This window comes from Euleptes europaea, chromosome 1 (genome assembly GCF_029931775.1).
Source record: "Euleptes europaea isolate rEulEur1 chromosome 1, rEulEur1.hap1, whole genome shotgun sequence".
NCBI classification, from domain to species: domain Eukaryota; kingdom Metazoa; phylum Chordata; class Lepidosauria; order Squamata; family Sphaerodactylidae; genus Euleptes; species Euleptes europaea.
In genome coordinates this window covers 40,531,650-40,558,635 of record NC_079312.1, presented here as the reverse complement: position 1 = coordinate 40,558,635, position 26,986 = coordinate 40,531,650, and the positions used below count along the sequence as shown (strand labels likewise).

Here is a 26,986-nt window from a genome sequence, read left to right as displayed (position 1 = left end):
CTTCGGCTGTGATATTTGAAAGAAGCAAGTGGTATCCTTTTGCGAGTGTGTGGTTGGTTGCTTTCTCTCTGCCTCTCCCTCTCTCTCACACACACATGGGTTGCCAACCTCCAGGTGGTGACTAGAGATCTCCTGGTATTACAACTGATCTCCAGTCAACAGAGATCACTTCACCTGGAAAAAATGGCAACTTTGGAAGGTGGATCGTACAGCATTATATCCCACTGAAGTCCCTCCCCTCCTCAAACCCCGACCTCTTCAGACTCCACCCTCCAAAATATCCAGGTACTTGTATGGTTACAAGGTCGTTATGACGTGCAGCATCAGAATAGGGGGTCTTCTTTTCCAAAAGCAGCAGAGGAATGAATGCTAACCTTCAGCAGGTATGAGGAATGGCAAGTCAGAGTTGCCTACATTTATAACTCAAGACAAATTAGGCCAGACAACTGGCCCTGGGAACAGAGAACGTACACTCCATTCTGAAGGCACTGTCCTACTGATAAAGACAGGGTTCTCCTATGGGTAACAAAAGCTTGGCAGCATCAAACAACCACAGGGCATAGTCTGTCATTTCACTTCTGGTGCTTGCTAATACCTACACAGAACATCCCAGGCTTTTTTTGGAGAATTTAGAGGGACTTATCTTGACCAGGCAGGTCCTCACTGTCCTTGCTAAGCCCCCAAACTTTTCTTTCATTCCCCAAAGACAAGGCCAATCTCTGTACTTACATCTCAGAAACTGAGCTCTATGGGTTCAAACATCCCTTTGGGGAGGTTAGCTGACTGTAAGAACTCGCTAATGCCAAACTCTTTCCTGGATGAACACACCAGCTGCCTTAGAAGTCAGATATGGCATGTGGAGCCAGGCCCTTTGGTCTGCTGAGATCAGTATTGGCTACTCTGACAAGCTCCATGGTTTCAGGGAGAGGTCTTTCACATCACCTACAGCTATTTTTTTAACTGGAGGTGTTGGGCATTGAACTAGGAAACTTCTGCTGGTGCTCTACCACTAAGACATGGCCCTTCGCCAGTGGTCTAATCCAGGTGTTGAGGGCACTGCTCTTATTAATCTGCCCTTTGTGGAAGAGTGAAAATGTGCCACTGGATACAAAAGGGCGAATCCCCCCTTGCAGTTTTGCTTTTTGCCATCAAGTCATAGCCAACTTATGGAGACCCCGTAGGGTTTTCAAGGCAAGAGGCATTCAGAGGTGGTTTGCCATTGCCTGCCTCTGCATAACAACCCTAGACTTCCTTGGTGGTCTCCCGTGTAAGTAATAACCAGGACCGACTCTGCTTAGCTTCCGAGGTCAGACTAGCCAGGTCAGGCTCTTCAGATCAGTTTCTAAATGCTGTTTTTTTGAAATCCTCATCTGGCTCAGCCACTTTTTTTTTTAACCATCAATGTGGTATAAGATGAAGACCAAACTACAGTGTGTAAGAAAAAAAATCTCTCTTCTTCTGACTTGGGAGAGAACATGAAGCTGACAGTCAGGCTTTTGGTCCATCAAGGTCAGTACTGTCTACTCAGACCAGCAGCGGTTCTCTGGCTGAAGTCTTTCACATAACCTAGTATGAACCTTTTAACTGGAGGTACCAGAGACTGAACCTGAGATCTTCTGCATGCAAAGCAGATGCTTTGCTTCTGAACCACAGCCTCTCCTATTTTGAAAAAAGAAATATTTTGAAAGTATAAGACACGTTCATTCCTACCATCTTTTGCCTTTAGGATTACATTGTCCTAGCAGCATCGAGCTGGGCATGATGCAATTGCTCCATCTTCCTTAAGCAGATGATGAGAGGGAGGGCATCTTGGCCATCTGCTGGGCATGGAGTAGGGGTCACTGGTGGTGTGTGGTGGGGAGGTAGTTGTGAATTTCCTGCATTGTGCAGAGGGTTGGACTAGATGATCCTGGTGGTCCCTTTCAACTCTATGATTCCTTTTGGCCAATATTTGCACCTGTATCATACTTCTCATTTATTCACTATAGCCCTTCCAATTCTGTAATTACATAGCCCCCTCCCCTCGCTTCCTCACACCATATTGTCCAGTCCCCGCTTTTTCTCAGGGCTGGCACCTACAACCAACTTGGTCCAACCAACACCTCCTCCGAGGCTCACAGGATGCCCATGTATGGGGCAAAGTTTGCATTACATACTTATCATGAACAGAACATAAAACTTTTACATACTGCCAGTAGTCTTGGATGTGAGCTTTGAGATACGCCATGCAAACGTACAAATTCGTCTTGTGGCAAATGAGCACAGGTCTTCACATTCAAGACTGGTCTATTCATGGAGGAAAGGGGTATTCATGGCTATTAGTTAAAATGGATACTAGTCATGCTGCATACCTATTCTCTCTAGTATCAGAGGCGCATGCCTATTACATTAGGTACTGTGGAACACAGGCAGGATGTTGCTGCTGCAGTCATCTTGTTTGTGGCTTCCTAGAGGCATCTGGTTGGCCACTGTGTGAACAGACTGCTGGACTTGATGGGCCTTGGTCTGATCCAGCAGGGTCTTTCTTATGTTCTTATGTCTACACCATAGGCTTGCACAGCATGTTGTTTTCAGGGCACCGATGCTTGCCTAAATTAGCTTCACTGCCAGGAAACTGTTCCTGTCCCTGTGACACCAGAAGCATGCTAAAGATTAGGCACGCTTGTTAGGCAATGCTTATGCTTACCCCTGCTGAATTATATCTTGTTACTGTTTAGAGGTCAAGCTGTCCCAGGTGCCGATCAACAAGTGGTCCTTGTTTAAAAACCAAGACAACCCAGCAAGCTCTCCTGCATCTTTGTGGTGTACTACATAATAATGTTGGCTCCCCCCACCAAAAAAACACATGTTGCTACTGTTTCTCTTTTGGGTCATCCTCAGTCTGGCCCTAGCGGATTGATTTTCCAAGTCCTGTAGTGCCATCAAGCTTTGATACACTTTCATCTCAGATCGTTGATGGAAAATCTGTCACCACATGGTTACAGTGGCCTCCCCTCATCAGTGGGCACATCTTTCCATAAGAAAGGAGGTATAAAGGATGAAGAACTCACAGTGGGGGCTGTCTAGTCATTTTTCACCCCATCCCAGACTCCCAATGCACCTTAGAGGAACTAGAGCCAGCGTGGTGTGGTGGTTAAGAGAAGTGGTTTGGAGCGGTCGAGTCTGATCTGGAGAACCGGGTTTGATTTCCCCACTCCTCCACATGAGTGGCGGAGGCTAATCTGGTGAACCGGGTTGGTTTCCCCACTCCTACACACGAAGCCAGCTGGGTGACCTTGGGCTAGTCACAGCTCTCTCAGCCCCACCTAGCTCACAGGGTGTCTGTTGTGGGGAGGGGAAGGCGATTGTAAGCCGGTTTGATTCTTCCTTAACTGGTAGCATAGAAAAACCAACTCTTCTTCTTCTTATCTAAGCATTCCATGATAAGTGGAGCCACAGCTAAGCTGGTTCCAAGGATGACAGAGGGTGTAGCGCTGACTCCTCTGTTACTACTGATGGCTTTGGAAGCAGGGCAAAGAAGAAATAGTTTGTCCCGCCTAGGTTCTAGCCCCACTTCCCACGATTCTGAGGTTGGCTAAAGTTTTCAGCAGAACAGCTGAAGGAACAGGGCTTGAAGAGAACAATGAGGAACAATGAAGATTCACATTATGCCGAGGTGGAAGAACGCTCGTGGAAAGTACAGCACCAAGGCTCTGCATAGCTATTACCCAGCAACACCATTTTAAATCCCTACCACCCACAAAACCTCAATTCACAGAAAACAATGCTCTGATGAACAAGGAGTGTTTAAGATAAAACTCTTCATTCTCCGGATAAGGCACCCCAATACACAAGGCAATGGAGGCAGGATAAAACCCATGTCACCTGTGACCATTTATAAGCCAAAACCCAAAGAGCGTTTCCATTTTATCTGCTAGCCATGCACATCATTCCCATGAGTTGTCTGAGGTTCATTTGGCACACATCACTAGTCCGTAGAAAGACTTCACAGCAAATAAGCATCACTAAAATGACAACAGAAATATTCTGTGTATTTATTCAATTTTATTCTTTGCCATTTTTTATTTTTAAAAACTCTCACTATAGTGAAGCCACAGGCTAAATTAGCTGTTGGAAGAACTAGTCCATGTCATTGAAATAAGACAACATAACAAATCAAGTCCACCCTACAGGCTTTTTAAAAAACAGCAACCCTGGAATACATTGAAAACATACCCTCAACAAAATACTGTTCATTTTATAATTTATATATGGAATGAGGTGTTGCAGCTCTCAGTTCTAGCGGGGGAGGGGGAGGAGGAGGAGGAAAGAAGGTATATGCCTAACTGGGCCTAAAAGCTACATTAAGAGTTACTCTTGTGTGTGGATATTTGCAAATAAGTGTCTGGTCACTGCATGCTAATGCATCAGAGAAGAGGAAGAATTAGAAGAGGGTGGCAGTAAGGAATAAGGAACACATTTTTTGTGTGTGCACAAGATGCATGCAGCTAGCTTTCAGTCAAAAAAGGTAAAGATGCCTAAAAAATGCTGTAACTGGTAGCCTTAAATGCCCCCTGCCTGTAGATTCTCACTGTTAGTTTGAAGTACGAACAACTAAAACTAGAGAATCCGAGGAAGGTATTTCCAGTTCATTTATTTTGTAAAATATATCTATATAAACATATCATCAGCAACCAAAGCTTCCTAAGAGCCATAATTCTATTAAATACACAATGCCTAGCCTGGCAAGAGTTATTTTTACATACCTATATGCTCCACTACATATGTACTAAAGCATGTATTAAACAGTTAGAGGTGGCATGCACAAAACAGCAGTCTTGTTATTAACTCCCCCCCTGTCATATTACCATGGATTCTGCAAAGAGTGTACCGAAGGAATGTCTATTTGCATGAAACTCGGGTGCAGAAAAAAAAAGTTGGTTTGTAAACAGGAGAAAGGTTTGGATTTGTCACAACTTACAAAATTTACCTTATGTGGCTAAATCACACATTTCCCCCCAATCAATATTTCTCTATTGGGAAACACAGACCATTAAAGAGGTCCATTGAAAATGCATACTCTTTAGCCCTGGTAGTTTTGGATCTGGTAACAGTGCCGTCCTTAGATAGAAAGTTTAAAAAAGGGGACGATTTGCTTTTAGCGCACTATCACATAAATTTACACACTTCAGAAAAACACTAACATACAGGGGGAAAGGGTTTTTAGAGAAAGCAGTCCTTCCCATTATTTCCCTGAAAACAAGCAAGTGCTATGAACTACCAAATGCATTTGTGCCCCGTGCATTTACGCATGTTGCGGAAAGGTTACTGTCTCCTCCCCACCCTGGTCAGAAGAGCCCTGAAGAGTGTGTGATATATTTTTTGTCTTTGTAGACCTGTATATTCCCTACCTCCCCCCGGCACAGACTGATAAATTAGCTTGGACAAGACCAACCAATTCCCCCACCCCATCAAAAGAACATTATTCCTTCACTTTAGCTAGGAAGTCAGCTAGTTTGTTAATGCCTTCTTCTTGTTGTTCAAGAAGATCCAGGATGATACCCATTGGAGTCTTCTTCAGCCCTACGCCTTCCATCTTATTTTCCACTTTGTTCTTTATATTCCGAAGCCTCAAGGAAGCATGGATAAACATCACTGAGGGAAAAGAAACCCACATTAGTGAACACATACTGTCTGACAAATCCTTATTTTATCACCACCGTATCTCCAAAAGAAGGGTCAAAGCTGGCTCAGGATTCTGGACGCCAGCATTCTGGACGTCACATGCTTCATGCATGGCATGATGGCAATTCAGAGAGGTTAATCTGGTATCCAGAGAGATCGTGGCTAACCATCATCACCAACAGGGCTGTGGCACTGACCTGTCTTCTGGATTTACACCAAGAAATAAAAGGATCTTATTTTAAATTTAAAAAAACCCCAGCATAAAATATTTGCATGTCTGAAGCAGCTCACAATACAGGTGTACATGCAGCATGGCATTTAGGATTCTCCAAGCACTGGAATGGCTGCAGTGCTCAAAGTAATGCTTGCATGCGCAGGATAGCACATTTTTAGTTCTTCTCCTTGCAACTGGTCACTGCAATGTAAAGCCTAGCCCCAAGACTGGATGAAGTAATACAATTCTGCTTCGCCAGAGTGAGCCATGCATTCAGCTAAAAAGTACACTTAGGGACAGAAAAGATAATGGACTAGAGTTGTAATTCTGGGAGCGGTCCAGATTCCACCAGGAGGATGGCAACCCTACTCCAACAACAGTTTGTAAAAGCATCTCCTGGTTTCTCAGTATCGATCAGTTCTAGGAACTGATATCGGTATCGATCAGTTCTGGGAATTGATCTCTGTAGTCTGGAGATCAATTGTAATTCTGGGAGCTCTCCAGATTCCACCAGGAGGTTGGCAACCCTACTCCAACAACAGTTTGTAAGAGCATCTCCTGGTTTCTCGGAATCACTATAGTTGACGCAAGACTTTTTCTTCTGACCTCAACATGGCCAGAATTGTCAAGAAGGGGGACGAAGAGAACAAAATCCCCAAGGGCTCAGGTTGCTCTGGGCTCCTGAAAAACCAGGCAGCCCACCTGTCTCCTTTTGCTCTGATATGACAGCAAAGGAACATCCAGCATGAGCTCTGTCTGAGCCAACTGTGGTGGAAGCCCTGAGAGTTAAGCTAGAAGTCTCTCTATGAATCAACAGCCATTCACTTGACTTGAAACCACAGCATATGCTCTCACACGAACACATGAAGCTGCCTTCTACTGAATCAGACCCTTGGTCCATCAAAGTCAGTACTGTCTATTCAGACCAGCAGCGGCTCTCCAGGGTCTCAGGCAGAGGTCTTTCACATCACCTACTTGCCTAGTCCCTTTACCTAGAGATGCCGGGGATTGAACCTGGGCCCTTCTGTGTGCCAAGCAGATGCTCTACAAACTGAGCCACAGACCCTCTCCTGCAGCAACAGAGCGTTTGCTAGGTTCAGTGGTTAAGCAAAAGGCTAACATGAGATAATCTAGATGCATTTTTCTGAGTTCTGTCCCTCAAGGTTCGGCAAGCCCCACGAATGCATGTCTTTCTCTGGTTTGCCATTTGGAGAGACAGCAATGAAGGAGAAGTAAATCCCACTGAAGTCACTGGAGTTTATTATGCCATTCACTCCTTCCTTCCTATTGTTTTTCTTTTCTTTCCTTAAGTGGGGTGGTGGCACAGAGAGAATCTTCCACCAGGGACGTGTGGTGGCTCTCCGCCACACTGCAAGTGTCCTCCGTTTCCATTTTTAAAATAAGCAGCCTCCATATTTACTCTCAGCGGCGCTTGGAACGTGCATGCATATAAGAAACTCACACAGCAGAGGAAACGTGATTCCAAACATGAACACCATGACACCTCCAAAAAAGGATATCAGGAAATAGCTCGACAGAATGATGGCTATGACAAACGTGGCTGGATACTGCTTCTTAAACTTGCGAATAAACTGTTTGTTGTGAGATGCCCACACAAATCCTGTAAACACCAGGACTACCACAGCACCACCAAGGATCATGTTCAGTGGACTCAGAAATCTATAGACAGGAAAAATAGAAACAGCCATCAGTACGACAAACCCACTCAGTTTTGGTTCAATATCTTAATGTACTTTATAGTCTAATGCATTTTTTTTTAAAGCTCCCCCGGGTAGAGGGACATGTGTGTTTAATTTAACCACATCTAACCAGTGAATGGCTAAAAAAATCTGCCTATTAAATACACATTCCTTACCTGTATTCACCATGTCCCCTCAACTTAATGCTGCTGTTTATATCAGCCTCTCTGCCAGAAGATTAGAAAATTGTCAACATTATGCTTTAAAAAAAAAATTGACCCAGAGGGGATGTGGAAAAATACAAACCAGTCAGCTTAACTTTCATCCCGGGTAAATTGATGTAAAGTGCTCAAGAAAGAATAATTAAACGTGGAGCCTTGCTGAAGAGGAAATGGCGTGGTTTCTGAAAAGGGAAGTAGTGCCTCACTGTCCTTTTAGAGTGTCAACAAAAATGTAGACAAGGGCTACCCAGTAGACACAGGGCGAAAATGCATGGTCGCTTTAGCCTCCTTTATTCCCTGTTTCAGCCAGGATTCAGCCAGGATCGAACACATGTGTTTCGCTGAACGTGAGTTTGATCCTGGCTGAAACAGGGAATAAAGGAGGCTAAAGCGACCATGCGTTTTCGCCCACTATTTACCTGAAGTTCCCCAAAGCAGTTGACTTTTGGACCTCACTGTTATGAGCTGTAGAGATGACTGCTGGTGCAGATGGACTTAAACAAGAGGATGAACAGATTTAAAGAGGATGGGTCTATGGCCAGCTGTCAACCATGATAGCCAAATGGGACCTCTGCAGTCAGAAACAGAAGGAGTCCTGATTATCATATGAAGAAGACATGTTGGTTATTATACCTCGCTTTTCTCTACCTTTAAGGAGTCTCAAAGCAGCTTACAATCGCCTTCCTCTCCCCGCAACAGACACCTTGTGAGGTAAGTGAGGCTGAGAGAGTTCAGAGAGAACTGTGAGTGGCCCAAGGTCACCCAATTGGCTTCATGTGGAGGAGTGGGGAAACAAACCTGGTTCTTCAGACTAGAGTCTACCGCTCTTAACCACTGCACCACACTGGGAGAGAGTCAAAAGGTTATTTCTGTGAACCTTGCTTGTGGGCTTTCCTGTGACATTTAATTGGTATTGTTGGGGAACAGCATGCTGAACTGAATAGAGCACTGGTCTGATCCAGCATGGCTACTTCTATGTTGTTCAATTCTCTGTTCCTGTACCTCTAAAAAGTCTGCTTGACAATACCGCCAGATAGCCTTCAAATATGTAATTTCAACATAAATTAATTTAATACATTATATTCAGATAAGGTACATATATAAGCCGTGGTCGGCCAAAAAAACAAATCTGTGGGTTATAGATCAAATCAAGCCTGAACTGACCCTAGAAGCTAAAATGACTAAACTGAGGCTATCATATTTTGGTCACATTATGAGAAGATAAGAGTCACTGGAGAAGATAATCATGGCAGGAAAAGTTGAGGGCAGCAGGAAAAGAGGAAGACCCAACAAGAGATGGATTGACTCAATAAAGGAAGCTACCGCCCTCAATTTGCAAGATCTGAGCAAGGCTGTCAAAGATAGGACATTTTGGAGGACACTGATTCATAGGGTCGCCATGAGTCGGAAGCAATTTGACGGCACTTAAGACACACACACACACACACACAAGCTCAGCTGTCTTGGAGCTCAACATTCCAAAACATGAAACCGATACACAACAAAATGATGTACAGCTCCAGGGAGGACTGCTAACCAAACAGTATATACCATTTCACTGAAATAGCTATAACAGAAAGGGTTTAAGGCAAGATCCTCTTGCAATTTAATAAAGAGATTTTGTTCAGCAATAGTAATTAGCCTCAAGTTATCTTTATCCATAATACTCTTGTGACATCTGAACAAAACATGCAAAGGTTGAGCTGGTATCTTTATATTGGTTACTTTCTCTAGACTCCATAACTTTCTCTAAACTCCACAACATCAAAAGCAGAGTGACTCAAATGTCACAATTCCAAGCACATAAGCAAGAAATCGGACCCAGAATTATCACATCTGAAACAGTTGCTCACGCTGACCTTGTATGGTGTCCGGATTTCTCCTAGACCCAGACATTATAGAGTCTGAAGTGAATCCAAAGGAAAGCTGATCGTGTTTTAGCAGCAGCTAAAATATTTGTCGTAAAATATATTCAACTCCTTTCTTTCAAGACATAATTTCCAAGGTGGATTCCAAAATACTAGAAAGAAAAGGAGGGAGACACCACTAATACATCTTTTTTTTTTTTAACTCAAGATAGTAAATGAATATTACCAAGCTTGTGTGAACAAGTGTAAAGGGGCTTGGCTATGAAAGGATATAAACACACAGCAATGAGGTTGCATTATCCTGAAAGTGCATTAGTCATACGTTTTATTCTTCATGTTCATATCCTGCCTTTCCTCGACGGAGCTCAGGATGATACGTACAGCAAAAAGCTTTACTGTCAATAGTTGGGCTCGCCAGGGGCAGAGAGCAAGTCGAGCCTCTGCTCCCAAAGGGCCACCCAGCACCCATGAAGCTGCCTTATACTGAATCAGACCCTTGGTCCATCAAAATCAGTATTGTCTACTCAGACCAGCAGCGGCTCTCCAGGGTCTCAGGCAGAGGTCTTTCCCATCACCGACCTGCCTAGTCCCTTTAACTGGAGATGCCGGGGACTGAACCTGGGTTACCTTCTGCATGGCTAGCAGATGCTCTACCACTGAGCCACGCCCCCCAAGGGAGCCATCCATCCATAGAAACAAAGGAGAGCCGCTCTCAATCCAGACTACTACATAACCCTGTGGGCAGCAACAGCATAGAGCAAATCTTTCCCCCGGTGTAAAAAAACAGCAAGCACTAAGAAAGTCAGTTTCAAGAAGACCGGGGACGGTAGTGATATGGGAAGGGGGGAAGACGAGTGAGGGCATATTACAAGTGACAGGACAAATCCTTTTGGCAGTTTTAAAAATTGGTTTCAACCAACCTCAACCCTAGACAAAGGTAAGGGAAAGGTAAGTGATAAAGCGGGAGCAAAACTAGGAAGTGCTGGATCAGAATTTCCAAAATTATGGAGACCGTTAAGTTCAGTGATGCTGGTGAAAGAGGTGTGCACTGGTTACTGAAGAATACAGCCAGGGAAAGTTAACAGCCAAGGAAGGGTTAGACGTCACCCCTGGAGGTTATCAACATTAACAGCTGCCATTAATTTTCCACACAGAAAAATGATGCTGCTGCCCTGAGGCCACAATACATATTTCACTGATTGACACCTGCTGGCCTGGCCTAACGGCAGAAGGGTTAACTACAAACCTCGGCATGGGGGACACACAAAAAAAGTACCCAACACCTTCAAGAGCTCCTTGCAATGCACCTCTGAACGTCCTTCAGAAAGCTACATTTCACAAATGGCACACTTCTGTTACAAATTCCTTATTCACATCAAGCACAGTGAACTTTGGGCAGATCTATTCCCATTATCGCTTCATAATGGAGAGGATACAGCTTGGACTGATAACAGTGAAAAAGTTTCTCCTTCCCTCACGGCTTCAAGTTCATTTCCCACCTGTTCCCGCTGCTCATCTGAGCTTCAGGGCAGCTTGTTAAAAAAACAGGCCAGGAACGCTTGCTGTTTGCAGCCTCTGAGTCACTCGTGGTTAGCCACAGACTATATTTAGATCGAAACTTTCTGAACGTTCAGCCTGGAAAAAATAAGAACAGTAATTCCAGGCAGAAATCACTCCGATGTCTGATTCACAGGATTACATGTGAGTGCTGAGAAAACTCCCACTTTCTAAAAATGATTTGGTCAATTATATTTTGTAGTAAAACTGACTATGACCCGCCATCAGCCAGTACAACAAAGGACTTAGACAGGACCTGTGCAGCTTGTGTTTCGCCAAGCCAAGCACAGTTCACAAGCTATGTGGCAGCCTACCCATAAGCTTTTTGTTTCTCCCGCCTGACTTTCTGCCCATAGCGTATCTGGGCATCTATATGTATGAGTAGTGAGGACGGGCTGTGGCTCAGTGGTAGAGCATCTGCTTGGCATGCAGAAGGTCCCAGGTTCAATCCCCGGCATCTCAAAGGGACTAGGCAAGTAGGTGATGTGAAAGACCTCTGCCTGGTATCCTGGAAAGCCACTGCTGGTCTGAGTAGACAACACTGACTTTGATGGACCAAGGGTCTGATTCAGTATAAGGCAGCTTCATGTGTACAAGGGAAGGCCACCAAACAGATTGATGGGCTAGTTTCAGCTTAGTTTGCCACAAGATGCACAGATCTCACTCAGCAGCATCCACTTAAATGAACCGGGCCACCAAAAATAACCCCAACCCCTAACTAGATGTGCCCCTCCAAAGTCGGTTGAACTTCCTGCCAAGTATGTGTGCTTAGCTGTGCAAGAAAAGTAGACTTGGCAGTCGAGTTCAATGGGATTTGTGCGGTTGACGGTAGCGATGGGTCCCTCTGCTGAGCCACAGAGTAAGTATGTCACCCTCTCTCGAATGAAGCAACAACATCATTTTCAAGCAGAGAAGAGCAACCAGTTACTTCTTGTCATTCTGGTCATTAGCCACAGTGCACACATGGCACACAGTCATTTGATGCCACAGGTGGTATCAGAAGCAAGGTTAGTTATGGGATACACTCTAAATATAGCTCTCGTTAGCGAGATTTATTGGGCGCCTCAGACATAAACAGTGTATGTACAGACACCCAGTACCATGGTAGCACTGTAGTAATTTGAGGTGGAAGTTACTTGGACAGCTTGGAAAGACAGAAGCTCGAGAAGAAGGCGATGAGCTCTTATTGCCAAGGAACAGGTTACTGAGTGGTGGCAGGGATAATCAGGGAGGTGTGAAGAACACAACATAAATAGAATGCTAACGGGAGGACTTCTGCCCTCTCTGTGGTTATAACAAGGTGCCACCTCTTAGGAAAATGCTACCGGCAGAAGAAACTGTAGGGGAATCAAAGACAGAAGTGATCCTCACCTCCATTTCCTTCTGTTGGGAGATTCCCATTTCAGCAACCTGCAGCAGAAAAAGGATGCGGAACAGACTGCAGTGGAAATCTCGCTTCCCGATCTAAACTTGTTTTGGTTGAATAAAAGTCCAGCAGGGGATTTAAAAACTTTAGTCAGTAGGCAGAACGAGCAGTTTTAGCCCGGGATTAAGCACCTTCCTAAAAACGGGAGTTTTAGATCCTGCCCTGTAGGAGGACATCCTCTTAAGAGAAAAAAAAGAAAATACCTACCAAGAAGAAAAAAAAGTCCTAACTGAATAGGGTTCAGTTTACACCAACAGGTAAGCTCCAGCCAATAACAGGTAAGCAACAGGTGGGTGCATATTGGACTCCCTTGGTAGTACCCCTCAAGGAAGTTCAAGCAACAGATTGCCATTGCATGACACCAGCAAATGCATACTCTACTACTAGCGGGTATCACTGCCTGAAGTTTTTAATTTAAACGTTAACAGTAAGGACACAGGCTACATGAGAGCCAGTGTGGTGTAATGGTTAAGAGCGGTGGTTTGGAGCGGTGGAGTCGGATCAGGAGAACAGGGTTTGATTCCGCACTCCTCCACATGAGCGACAGACGCTAATCTGGTGAACCGGGTGGGTTTCCCCACTCCTACACATGAAGCCAGCTGGGTGAACTTGGGCTAGTTACACTCTCTCAGCCTCACCTACCTCTCAGAATGTCTGTTGTGGGGAGGGGAAGGGAATGTGATTGTTTGATTCTTCCTTACGTGGTAGAGAAAGTCAGCATATAAACACCAACTCTTCTACATGTAACTGAAGCCATATGAAGAAGCGTAACACAGCCGCCTGCTTATACCGGACTGAAGTTAACAGGCTCTTCCAACATTCTTCATAACGTCCATATTTTGGACAGAGATTCACAAGAAAGGAAAAACTAAGGAGGAACCTAGTGGCACCTTAAAGAACAATATTTTATTCCACTACAAGCTTTTTTGGACTAGAGCCTGCTGAGCGGCTCATCACTATGCCGACCTTTATGTAGGAGGCAGGGTTGCTAAACTCTAGGTGGGGCCTGAAGATCTCCTGAAATTACAGTTGATCTCCAAACAGAGATCAGTTTGGCTGGTGAAAATGGCTGCTTTGGAAGGTGGAGTCTATGGCACTGTACCCTGCTGCGGTCCCTCTCCTCCCCAAACCTTGCCCTCCAAAGGCTCTACACCCAAATCTCCAGGAACTTCCCAACTCAGAGTTGGCAACCCTTGTAGGAGGCAGGGAAAAATATCAGGGCAAGGAACCACAAAATGCCGGATGTACAGGGTAAAAATGTAATCATGTAAAATCAAAATTTAATCAAGAAAAACGCAGAGATCAATCACTGGTGTTGGTAAGAATTTCTCACACGTCTGACTGATGGGTATTTCTGAGGCATGAATGTAAAGGAGGAAGAAAACGGGATATGTATCAAAGAGGACTGCTTGTAACACTGCTTTTTAAACTACAGGAAAAATCTTCAGAAGCATGAACACAAGGCCTGCTGTAGCATCGCTATCCAGAGCCTTAAAGTTCACTGGTGGTCTTGTAGTTAAAGATCTTACAATGTTCACTTTTGGGAGATGGAAGCAGTTTTAATACACACCCAAGGTTGGTGCATATGTTACATTAAAACAGAAGCTTTACCTGAGAAATGCTGTAATTACACTAGGTGTCCTATAAATACCTCCATCCTACCAGCTTTTCTGGCCAATCTGTATTAATGTTGTTTAACGGGCATGCAACACACAAACCATCCTTTCCAAAGGGGAAGCCAATCAACAGAAAAACCGTTGCACACAAATGTCCTCAAAAAGTCTTTTTAGACTTGTATGCCTATTGACTCAGAGTAACTGCAGATGCAACATCAAATGGGGATCCATGGAAGCACAATGGATGATAAATAAGGATTTTTATCTACAGCAGTTTTACACAAAGCAGCACTGTGGTGATTTGTGCTCTTCCACTGGCAGTTGCAACTGTCTATTTACAAAAGGCAATGAACTTGCTGATTTGTGCTAAGTATCATGCCACACAAGCCATTATTAACATAGCTTTCATTTTTAATTAATACAGAATACACTATGCAGCTTACTCCCATGCTCATTTAGTAAAAATTAACGGTGACGACATTGGATGCAGCTAATTCCCGTTAAGTGAGCACATCACTACTACTTAATGTGCCACCTCAATTCTCATAGAATCATAGTCAGAAAGGGGTTATACAGGCCATCTAGCCCAACACCCTGCTAAATGCAGGATCAGCCTGGAGCATCCCTGACAAGTGTTTGTCCAGCCGCTGCTTGAAGAGTGCCAGTGAGGGGGAGCTCACCACCTCCATAGGCAGCTGATCCCACTGCTAAAGTACTCTCACTGTAAAAAAACAATAACCTAATATCCAGCCAGTACCTTTCTGCCTGTAATTTAAACCTATTATTACGAGTCCTATCCTACGCTGCCAATAGGAAGACCTCCCTGCCCTCCTCTAAGTGACAGCCTTTCAAATACTTAAAGAGAGCAGTTATGCCTCTCCTCAAACTCCTCTTCTCCACACTGAACATTCCCGAGTCCCTCAGCCTTTCCTTATAGGGATTGGTCTCCAGGCCTCTGATAATCCTCATTGCTGCACATGCTCCATCTGTTGACGTCCTTTTTAAAATGAGGTCCCCAGAACTGCATACAACACTCCAGGTGTGGCCTGACCAATGCGGTGTACAGCGGGACTATGATATCTTGCAATTTGGATGTTATGCCTCTGTCGGTACACCCTAAGATTGCATTAGCCTTTTTTTGCCGCTGCCTCTCGCTGGCTGCTCATGTTTCGTTTACAGTCCAACGGAGTAATGGATCTTGTTCATGCACATTGCTACCCATCCAGCGTACGTGCTTCTCATTTTTGCTACCCAAATGTAGAACTCTGCACTTGTTCAACTGCATCTTGCTCATACCCACCCAGTTTTCCAGCGTGTTCAGATCTCGCTGAATTCTATCTCTAACTTTCAGGGTGTTCGCTACTGCTCCCAATGTAGTGTCATCTGCAAATTTAATGAGTAGGCCCTCCACCCCTCTCCAATTCAGATCAGTTATAAAAACACTGCAATGTACCAGGCCCAGAACCGAGCCCCGTGGCACCACACTGGACACCTCCCTCCAATCAGATGAAATGCCATTGACAACTACTCTTTGGGTGCGGTTCTCCAACATGTTTAGAATTATTAGTCTCTCTTATTGCATGAAGTTCCACGGGTAGCTTCCTCTACAAAGAAGCACTGTTCTTCTATAGCTCCCAATGAATATTTTAGCAAACTGTATCCCAAATTTACCAAGCCTGCTTGCACATTTTACCAAACTGCCAACTGCTCTGATTTTCTTTACACAAATGCTTTTTGGGAAAACAAACAAAAACACCAAGCTACATCATCTATTCAGTTGTTATATTTTAAAACATCTAAAATACATTTTATACCTGTGTTCTCTCAGCATTTGACATTTCGTAAACTTAATTTCCTTTGACCATAAATTATCCTGTTGAGTCATATCTATGACTGCTCCAAGGTTTTGCATCCATTTTACCATACAATCCTTTACTTGTTCTGTTTCAATCTCGTACTGTAATAACAGTTTATAATTTTTCCCTAACAGGTGTCCTGAGTATCCCATTATTAGATGTTCATAATTCGTCCTTTCTTTTAACCATCCACTTTAGGGGTTTCTATGTTGCCTTTATTGAAGACGGTACTTTTAAAAACATACTGTAATCGAGTAGATAAAAAATGGGAAGTAGCCATATTGATCCCTGGTCACTATTCAAAACATTCATAAGGTAGGAAATGTGTTGTTGCGTCTTCAAACGGAGTCCAAAAGGAAATGGATGGGCAAGTCATAATGTTTGGGGATGGGAGTACAGCAGCTCAACATCATCCTCTAAACAATATGAATATCCTTCGTATCCCATTTCAGAGCTATTCACATGAAATTACAGAATGACACAGATTATAGTACAATTCTCTGCTAAACCTTTGGAGATGCCACTGAATCAGCAGCCATCAAAGCTATGGCACTGATGCTGAGGCCCCAAATTTTTTATGGCTACCAAGAAGAGAATACATCACCTGCACCACCGCTAACTTTCTCACACTCCACTATGTGTGTTAAGTGCCGTCAAGTCGCTTCCGACTCATGGCGACCCTATGAATGAAAGTCCTCCAAAATGTCCTATCTTTGACAGCCTATCTTTGATGTCCTATCTTTGACACTCCACTATATCAACTCCTAATTTACGGCACGTGCTGCCAGAAGGACCCAACTTCCATGGACACTGGAACAGCCTTATGTGTGATATCATAGAACAGCAGTAACTATAAGAGCTGAATCAGCAGCCTTCATACAAGTAGCCATAAATAAAGATTAGGCCAACAACCTAAAAAAATGATCTCTGCACCCAATTATTCAGAGTGGTTAACTGGTTCAATTAATGACTAGCGATAACCAGCACTTGGGTTTTAAGCACTGCTTCTAAATAAACCCCCATTTATTTCATGAATGTATTTCTCCCGTCAATTGTTTGTTTCTGGTTGCCTACTACTGGGCAGAGATTTACTGAGTGTGTCTCTGAGTGTGAGGGTGTGTGAGTGTGCCCACCTCATCAAACAGTGGAAGAGCTGCTTGCATCCAACTCCAGGGTGACTTGGAAGAAGAGGACAGGCACAACATCTTGCACCTACCATGTTTCATGATAAGTGTGCAGCCGTGTCTCTGCGCCTCCTGAAAACTCATTTGTGCAACTGGAGGGTGATGAAGAAAGGAGGAAGGGAAAGCAGCATCCAGCCCCCTTTGAGAATCCTAGCTACAGTATTGAACACATGAAGCTGCCTTATACTGAATCAGACCCTTGGTCCATCAAAGTCAGTACTGTCTACTCAGACCAGCAGCGGCTCTCCAGGGTCTCAGGCAGGGGTCTTTCGCATCACCTACTCGCCTAGACCCTTTAAATGGAGATGCCAGGGGTTGAACCTGGGACCTTCTGCATGCCAAGCAGATGCTCTACCACTGAGCCACAGCCCCTCCCATATTTTATGATATGTGCTGCAGGTTGCTAAAGAAGTAACATTAGTACAACTCTCTCCATCCAGATTGGTTATTGCATAGATGGGACAGGTCAACTTCTAAGCTAGCATGACATCACAAAACATGCTATTTGGCATTGAAATGGCATCACCACCAGAGCAGCTGATGATGATCTAGGAGCCAGCCTGCAACCATTCAGTCAAAGTTAAGTTGCTTAAAGCGAGTCAACAATGTGATGTGTGAAAATTAGTCAGAAGATTCATCACTGGTGAAACTAAAAGAGAGCTAGCATAGTATAGTGGTTAAGAGCGGCAGACTCTAATCTGGAGAACCAGGTTCGATTCCCCACGTGAAGCCTGCTGGGTGATCCTGGGCTTGTCACAGTTCTCTCATAACTCTCTCAGCCCACGCGGAGGCAGGCAATGGCAAACCACCTCCGAATGTTCCTTGCCTTGAAAACCCTTGACTTGATGGCACACGCACACAATTTTTAAAATATGCTTAGCTAGGGAACGTTTGTTGACATTGGCAAGAAGCAGGATCAAAAACAAATGAAAGGGGGACAAGATTCTAGTAAGTTAATAGGGGAAGCAGCAAGGCAAGATTCCAGTCCCCATGATCGTGCAGTGGGGGTTGAGTCCATGAAGACACCCTGCCTCCAAGTTAGAAGCAGGCTGAGTCACCACAGGCACCAGTCAGGTGCCTTTTCAACAAAACCCACCACACAAGTGAAAGGCTGAGTCATTACTAGTTCCACGCTGCCTGGAGGACGTCCATGCCACAAGGAGACTTGCTGGGCCTCCAACATGCCAGGAATTATTTTCTAAAGATAAAATGCTACAGATGCAGTCAGAGAAGCATGACTCATCTAGAAAGTCCCACCTGAAGTCTGAGCACTAGTTCCATCAGTTTCCAGTTATGTTCAACACTGGGATTTTGTGCCCCTTTAATGACTAATTGAGAATCTTAAAAACTGTCATGCTCACTCATTAGACTAGGCAAGGCTACATTTAGCGACAGGGCTGGGCTTAAACTATGCCTATCACAGCCCATTCAACGGCTGTTAACTAGTACAAACAGTTCATCTTTCAAACCTGGCAATACTGAATAGGGCCAGCATTCCTCTAACATTAGTTTTTAAATGAGTATTTGCAGGAAAATGTACGACGTCACTGCCCACTCAACAAAGCTTGTATGTGCGTGACTCATATCACCAACGCTATAACAATAATTCAAATTCATGAGGTTAGTATCAAACACATATTGAATATTATATTTGCTTATCTTGCACAAGAGGGATAAACGATCCATCAAAGTCATGAAGCGGCCTACCAATGCAAAGAAAAGTCAGATATACAAAAGATGAACAAGCTGGGGGAGGCACCAAAGACAGTCCTCACCGGGGCCTTTATATAATCTTGGGCTAGCCACATTTTAAGGGGGGAGGGAAACAGTGGATTTCTTTGAAGGTTGTATTATACTGTGTGGATGGGGATGAGTTTCAGGGCAGAGAGTTTTATTTAAAAGCAGAGGAGATCAGAGCCAGGTTAAAAAGGAACAACAGAAGCTTAAAGCCAACATTTGACCTACACAACCACACCCTAATAGCTGTCTATTGTGTGTGTGTGCAAAGTGTCGTCAAGTTGCAGCCGACTTATGGCGACCCCTTATGGTGTTTTCAAGGCAAGAGACAAACAGAGGTGGTTTGCCAGTGCCTTCCTCTGCATATCAGCCCTGGTATTCCTTGGTGGTCTCCCATCCAAATACTAACCAAGGCTGACCCTGCTTAGCTTCCGAGATCTGACGAGATCAGGCTATACCATGCTGCCTTCCGTCCCAGCTGTCTATTAGGCAACCCTAACAGCTGTCTTGGATGGAAAACTAAAGGCATATTCATAACATAGAGGAAACGCCACGGACAGGCCTTGCCTTTTCTGTATAAACACATAACCATAGCTCCAATGCGTTTCTACTAAGAACGGAAGATGTCTTAGCTTCAGAATCTATTTTTGAGCAGTGCATTCAAGGGAAGAAGAAAAAAAGAGTCGGCCTTGCTGCTTTTTGGTAAAAAGGAAACCCGGTCAGGCAGCCATGCTCATGTCACCACCTTGCAGCAAAATGAAAAGGAACGACGCCTGCTTTATTCGCCCAAGGTAGCAACCTGAATTTGGGAGAGGAAAAGAGCAAGAGTCCAGTAGCACCTTAAAGACTAACAAAAATATTTTCTGGCAGGGTAGGAGCTTTTGTGAGCCACAGCTCACTTCGAAGCTCACGAAAGCTCATACCCTGCCAGAAAATATTTTTGTTAGTCTTGAAGGTGCTACTGGACTCTTGCCCTTTTCTACTGCTGCAGACAGACTAACACGGCTACCCACTGGGAATGATCTTCTTGGGAGTCACACTTAAGCCAGCGGTCCTTTCGAGTAAACACACCCCATTTGCGACTAAGGAACCTCCGTCTTCGTTGCGACTTCTGCGTTTTTGCACAGCATCTCGCCATTTTTATTTTTTTTAAAGGATCCTGAAGGCCAGGGGCTGTAGCAATGCGTCCGCAATGCAAACATCACCACTGTTTTGATCACTGATCACCGGGGGAGAGGGGAGGGGGGAAGAAAGCTATTTGCAAGCGACAATCTCGTAGAGCAAAACAAGGCCGTCTTCGGTTCCCAGGGCTAGCTGGCAAGCGACAGGAGCTGGAAGGCCGACCCACGTTTGCAGCGCCCTTCAAGGCTGCGTTAGAACTGGGGGACGCGGGTGGAGGGTCGAGGGGGTATCTTTTCGGATTTAATAATTTTGCAGTCAGGAATGCATCAAATAGTATATATAGATACTCTTTTGTATTTTTTAATTATTATTATTATTGTTTTGTGTTGTAAAAATTAATAAAAAATTTATTTATTTTTTATTATTGTATTTGTTTGTTTTGTGTTATAAAAATTAATAAAAATTATTTTTTTTTAAAAAAAAGAACTGGGGGACGTCAAGGCGATCTCCGCCCCCCACCCCACCCCACCCCACCCCACCCCCGCATCACGACGTTCACCTCCTTCCTCGCGGAGAGCCCCGCTTACCCCACGATGGAGATGACCACGGCCGCCACCAGCAGGTAATTGGTCTGGTAGTAAAGCAGGTTGCTGACCACCCGGTGGTTCCATTTCGAGACGTCTTTGAAGTCCGGCACGGCGAAGCGGCCCTGGCCGGGCACGAAGTCCTCCCAGGAGCGCAGCGGCGCCGCTTGCACGTCCATAGCGCCTCTCCCGTCCGGAGCACCGCGGCGGCGGCGGCGGCGGCGCGCGGGCGGGGCGGGGCTTACGGCGCTGCCCAGCCAACCAGCGGGCGGGGGTTGGCTTTGTGGTTGCCCGCCCCGTTCGCGGCGAGGGACCGTCGCGGGAGGGCGTTTTCGTTCCCCAAGCCCTTTCCAGTAGCCGCTCTCGTCAGTAGGCTCGCCGGCGACAGGTTGGGAGATTTTTAGGGCGGAGCCTGAGGAGGGCGGGGTTTGGGGAGGGGCTTCAATGCCGTAGAGTCCAATGGCCATTTTCCCCAGGTGAACTGATCTCTATCGGGGGGGAGCTCAGTAGTAATAGCAGATCTCCAGCTAATACCCGGAGGTTCGTGCGACGCAATATGTACGAAGATAAAGTGTAGCTAAAAAGCTAACGATACAGATGGTCAGTTTCAACCTGGAAAGTCCTTTAAAGGTAAGTACAATGACTTTTCTATTTCTTTCTTCCTGAAAGAAAGAAATAGAAAAGTCATTGTACTTACCTTTAAAGAAAGAAATACTTCTAAGTACAATGACTTTTCTATTTCTTTCTTCCTGAAATAAATAAATTGAAAAGTCATTGTACTTACCTTTAAAGAAAGAAGTAGAAAAGTCATTGTACTTACCTTTAAAGGACTTTCCAGGTTGAAACTGACCATCTAGAAAAGTCATTGTACTTACCTTTAAAGAAAGAAATAATTCTAAGTACAATGACTTTTCTGTTTCTTTCTTCCTGAAAGAAAGAAATAGAAAAGTCATTGTACTTACCTTTAAAGAAATAGAAAAGTCATTGTACTTACCTTTAAAGGACTTTCCAGGTTGAAACTGACCATCTGTATTTTTAGCTTTTTAGCTACACTTTATCTTTGTATATATTGGCTTCTTGCACTTGTAAATAATAACACCACACTTTTGCATAATTTGTGTGAGCTGAATACTTTTTTTTTTTTTTTTACATAGCTAGTCTATTTAGTATTGGGTGCTTCTTTTTGCTAAGAATACCTGGAGGTTGGCAAGCCTAGTCGTTAGAGATCTGAATCGAAGGATGATGGGAGGCCAACAAAGGTGATAACTCAGTTACAGCCTCTGAGTTATATCACAATCGCTTAAGAACATAAGAATATGCTGGAGCAGACTAAGGCCCATCAAGTCCAGCAGTCTGTTCCCACAGTGAACAACCAGGTGCCTCTAGGAAGCCCACAAACAAGACGACTGCAGCAGCACCATCCTGCCTGTGTTCCACCGCACCTAATATACTGGGCATGCTCCTCTGATATTGGGCATGCTCCTCTGAAAATAGGTGTGCATCATGACCAGTATCCATTTTAACTAGTAGCCATGATTACCCCTCTCCTCCATGAACAATCTTCTTTTAAAGGGTGAAGGAAGCCAACCATTCTTCTATTTTTCGTTGCCAACCTCCAGGTACTAGCTGGAGATCTCCTGCTATTACAACGGATCTCCAGCCGATAGAGATCAGTTCCCCTGGAGAAAATGGCCCCTCTGATAATTGGACTCTATGGCATTGACGTCCCTTCCCTCCCCAAACCCTTCCCTCCTCAGGCTCCACCCCAAAAACCTCCCACCGGTTGCAAAGAGGGACCTGGCAACCCTAAAAGTGCATGTGATTAGGGTTGCGAGCCCCGGAATGGGAAATCCCTGGAGATTTTGGGAGTGATACCTGGGAAGAACCGAGTTTGGGGAGGGGAAATTGCTCAGCAGGGATGTGGTACGATAAAGTCTGACTTCCAAAGCAGCCATTATGTATACAGGAACATCTCTGTTGTCTGGAGATCTTTTGTAATTCTGGGAGAACCCCACCTCCCACCTGGAGGCAGCCAACTCTAGGCTCCATGTATTTTATTTAAGGAGGTATACAATTTCCACTTTTTAATATGAATGGTTTGGAAATGAGATCAAACAGTGGAAAAAGTCAAAGATGAATTCTCCAGTTTTCCCCATACAGGTTGTCTGTCTTGTCTAATTTTAAAGTTGCCTTTCCATCCAATTTAGGGCCTCCAAGGTGGCGAACAATCAAAACCATTAAATCCAGCTTTTTAAAAATGCATATTATAAAACGGATTAAAAACAAACAAAACATATAATTTGTTAAAAAACACATAAACAGGAAGGAGAGTCAGTGAAGGGATACAACACACACACACACTCACACAGATAAGTGTTAATCTGCTGGTGGAAGACAATAACTGAACAGGATAGACCAACCTCCCAGGGGAGGGAATTCCTTCAGTTTGGTGTCACAATTGAGAAGGTTCTTTCTTGGGTTGCCAACTCAACAATCTCAAAACACACCACCACACAGTACCTCTAGATTGGGTCGGATTATGCCCAGTGTTTGAAAGAATGAGGACACTGCTCAGCACAAACGGGCACAGCAAAAGGACACAGGTGCTGCCAGAGGGAGAGTGCAGACAGGAGACGGGAATTGTCTCAGCAAGGGGGCAGACAATTTTGTGTGTAGCCCAGCCTGGTAGTGGGGAAGAGTGGTTTAACTCTTCCTCTGGGAGAGGACAGAATTGTGAGGCTTGTCTCTGGTGATGAGCATACCTGGTGACTACAAGCTTTACAGAGAATCCACCTCATAACTTGGACATAAATACATTTTCTTTGTCGTTTTATGAAACCTCCTGCTTCAGTGATCTCTGTATTTTTCATGCTCAGTAGAAAACTTACCTCACTGCAGTGACCCAAAGTCTTTACACTTGCTACCCTAAGAACAGCTTGTTACTGAAGGGAGACCTCCAGGGAAGACTCTGCAGAGGAAGGCAATGGAAATCACCTCTGCTTAATCACTTGCCTTGAAAGCCCCTTGCTAGGGTCTCCATAAGTCAGCTGTGACTTGATGGTACTTTACACACACACAGGATTTGGGTTCTTTCTGCCAGCACAGCTCTCTTGAGGCTCCGGCTCCCCTAGGCAATTAGGCTGAGAGCGAGACCCAGAATGCCAGATTAAGAACACACCTGCTGTCCTGGCAAATGAAGGAGCCGCAGAGGGAACATTCCCTTCTCAAAAGGCTAGGATTCCGCATGATGTCCTGGTCCTTTAAGTATACTTTCCCTCAGAGGACAGAAGAACTCAGGGGCCCAAGTATAAATGGTCAGACTTTTTAAAAAAGAAGGAAGAATGCCTGCTTTTAAAATCTGGGATATGTCACTGGGATATATAAGACACAATGGAGAAGAGCTAGACACAAGGCAGAGTTAATGCCTCATGTTATTTCTGCTGGGTTTAGGATTGACAACCTCCAAATGGAGCCTGGAGATCTTCCAGAATTACAACTGATCTCCAGACTATGGAAATCAGTTCCCCTAGAGATGGTTTCAGAGGGGTGCTGAGAAACTAAATGAATTCTTCTCATCCGTCTTCGCTGTTGAAGATATAGGGCAGATACCTTTTCCTGAACAGTTGTTTTGGGGAAGGGAGAATGGGGAGTTGGGGCAAAAAGTGGTAACAAGGCAGGAAGTTCTAGAACATCTAGACAAACTGCAAACTAACAAGTCACCGGGACCAGATGGTATTCATCCTAGAGCTCTTCAAGAACTCAAATGGGAAATTGCTGAACTTCTAACGATGAATACATTCATCTGATGACCAAGATTAAGATAATTTATACCACAGTATTCCCCATTACTATGCATGGATATGAAGAGTGGACAATGAAGAACACAATGAAGAAAGCAGACAGGAAGAAAGCCGATTCATTTGAAATGTGGTATTGGAGGAAAGTTATGGACACCATGGACAGCCAAAAAGACAAACAAGTGGGTGGCAGACAAGGTTGCTAACCTCCAGATGATGGCTGGAAAGCTCCTTGGATTACAACCAATCTCCAGGTGACAGAGACCAGTTCACCTGGAGAAAAAAGGCTGCTTTGGAAGGTAGGCTCAATACCCACTGAAGTCCCTCCCCTCCCCAAACCCCGCCCACCTCAGGCTTCACCCCTTAAAATTCTAGGTATTTCCCAGCCTGGAGTTGGCAACCTAATAAGCAGATCAAAGCAAACTTGAACTTTCCCTAGAAAATAAACTGACTAAATGGAGGCTATTGGACTCTGGTCACGTTATGAGAAGACGAAAGTCACTGGAAAAGACAATAATGGTAGGAAAAGTTGAAGGCAGCAGGAAAAGAGGAAGAGCCAACATGAGATGGATTGACTCAACAACGGAAATCACGGCTTTCAGTTTGCAAGACTGTTAATGATAGGATATTTTGGAGGTCATTAATTCATAGGAGCGCCATAAATCAGAAGCAACTTAATGGCGTCTGTCGGCCTCAAGTAAAGCGTGAGGGGGCGCTCTATCCTCCCAGGAGCCCGCTCTATGGATCTCTTTCTATTGACTGGCACACCCTGGCATATTATTATACAAGGTCCCGGAGGGAAGTGTCGTGATTCCAAAGAGTTAGTCTCGCTCTACTCGATACAGACACTTCCGGTTTTCCCCAAAACAGAAGCTATAAATTATCTAAGAGTAAACCAAAATAACACAACACATTGGGCAAGCCTTTGAGTTATCCAGAACTAACCAGCTGGATGTTAAAAAGCAATGGGTAGGGGTGGTGGTCTTTAGGCCACGGTTATCTTCTGTAGTATGTGTTCCACGCGACTTAACAGTATGGACGCTTTATGGACCTCGGCGGACATGGCTCAGTGGCTCGTTGATAGGTCCCTCTTCGCAACCGGTGGGAGGTTTTTGGGGCGGAGCCTGAGGAGGGCGGAGTTTGGGGAGGGGAGGGACTTCAATGCCATAGAGTCCAATTGACCAAGCGGCCATTTTCTCCAGGGGAACTGATCTCTATCGGCTGGAGATCAGTTGTAATAGCAGGAGATCTCCAGCTAGTACCTGGAGGTTGGCCAACTCTACTCGTTGATATCAAGTAGGGCTCTTGGTATGCCTGAAGAAACAAAAATGGATACCACCCAGCTGAAAATATAACAGCTTATCTCAAACGCCAAACGGAATACACAGGGAGTGAAGTGCCTACAATAAAGGTATTTTACCTGAGGCACTATAAACTGCCAGGTATTTTACCTGAGGCACTACATAAACAGGTGCAAGAATCCTCCTTTTAGACATGACACCCGTGTAGACAAATGCATGTCAAGAACCGCCCCCCTTCCTCTGCAAACTCTTGCTTTTCACTCAGTCTGCATAAAAGCACTCACATACATTTCTTAATCTGCAACATGCCAAACACAGTGGGTTTCCTGTACTTTGCTAGCTCCGTTATCTATTACAAGGACCTTCGAGTCCCAGCAAAAGACTTTGCTTTGAAGAAATGCTTGTTGATCTCAGTAGCCAAGAATGACACCATGGAAAAAATGGGAAAGTATCTATATTGTTAGAATTCTATAAAGGTTGATGAATGTTAAACAGCAGTGTTCTTCTTTCTTTTGCTTGTGGCTGGGGAAACTTGAACCCAGTCTGTATTGTTAAACTGGTATACCATTAAATAGCACAGCTGTAAAAGTACTTCCTGATCTCCAGTGCGTTATCCTTGATCAGATCTACCTGGGGTAACGTTTCCTAGGCACAACAGGAGTTCCTTGAAAAACATAGAGGGGTGGAATTGTGTGTGTGTAAAGTGCCGTCAAGTCGCACCCGACTCATGGCGACCCCTTATGGGGTTTTCAAGGCAAAAGACAAACAGAGGTGGTTTGCCAGTGCCTTCCTCTGTATAGCAACCCTGGACTTCCTTGGTGGTCTCCCATCCAAATACTAACCAGGGCTGACTCTGCTTAGCTTCTGAGATCTGACGAGATCAGGCTAGCCTAGGCCATCAAGGTCAGGGCAGTGGAATCATAGCAGTCCTTATATTAACACAGTTGGGAAAACATAGCAGTCTTTAAATGAACAACGGTAGAGAGTAATTTCAGTTGGTCACAAGCAGTCATTATGAGCCGCATTGTGCTAGTGCAACTTCCCAGCCCTCCAGATAAAGCTCTGCCTACTTCTTCTGTCCATCAGATGACTCACGAAAGCCTGTGCAAAAACCGAATGGCGTTAAGATGCCAGCGAAC

The 26,986-nt window shown here is 44.6% G+C and overlaps 1 protein-coding gene across 1 annotated transcript; it reads right to left on the bottom strand.

The window, feature by feature from the left end:
* Nucleotides 1–5,411: 5,411 nt before the first annotated feature.
* ARL6IP5 (ADP ribosylation factor like GTPase 6 interacting protein 5) lies at nucleotides 5,412–20,928 on the bottom strand. The gene is made up of 3 exons (XM_056851052.1): nucleotides 20,753–20,928; nucleotides 7,341–7,558; nucleotides 5,412–5,634 (listed from the first exon to the last, which is right to left on the bottom strand). Exons 1-3 carry the CDS (start codon nucleotides 20,926–20,928, stop codon nucleotides 5,462–5,464), a joined length of 567 nt encoding a protein of 188 aa, XP_056707030.1. The 3' UTR covers nucleotides 5,412–5,461.
* Nucleotides 20,929–26,986: the final 6,058 nt, after the last annotated feature.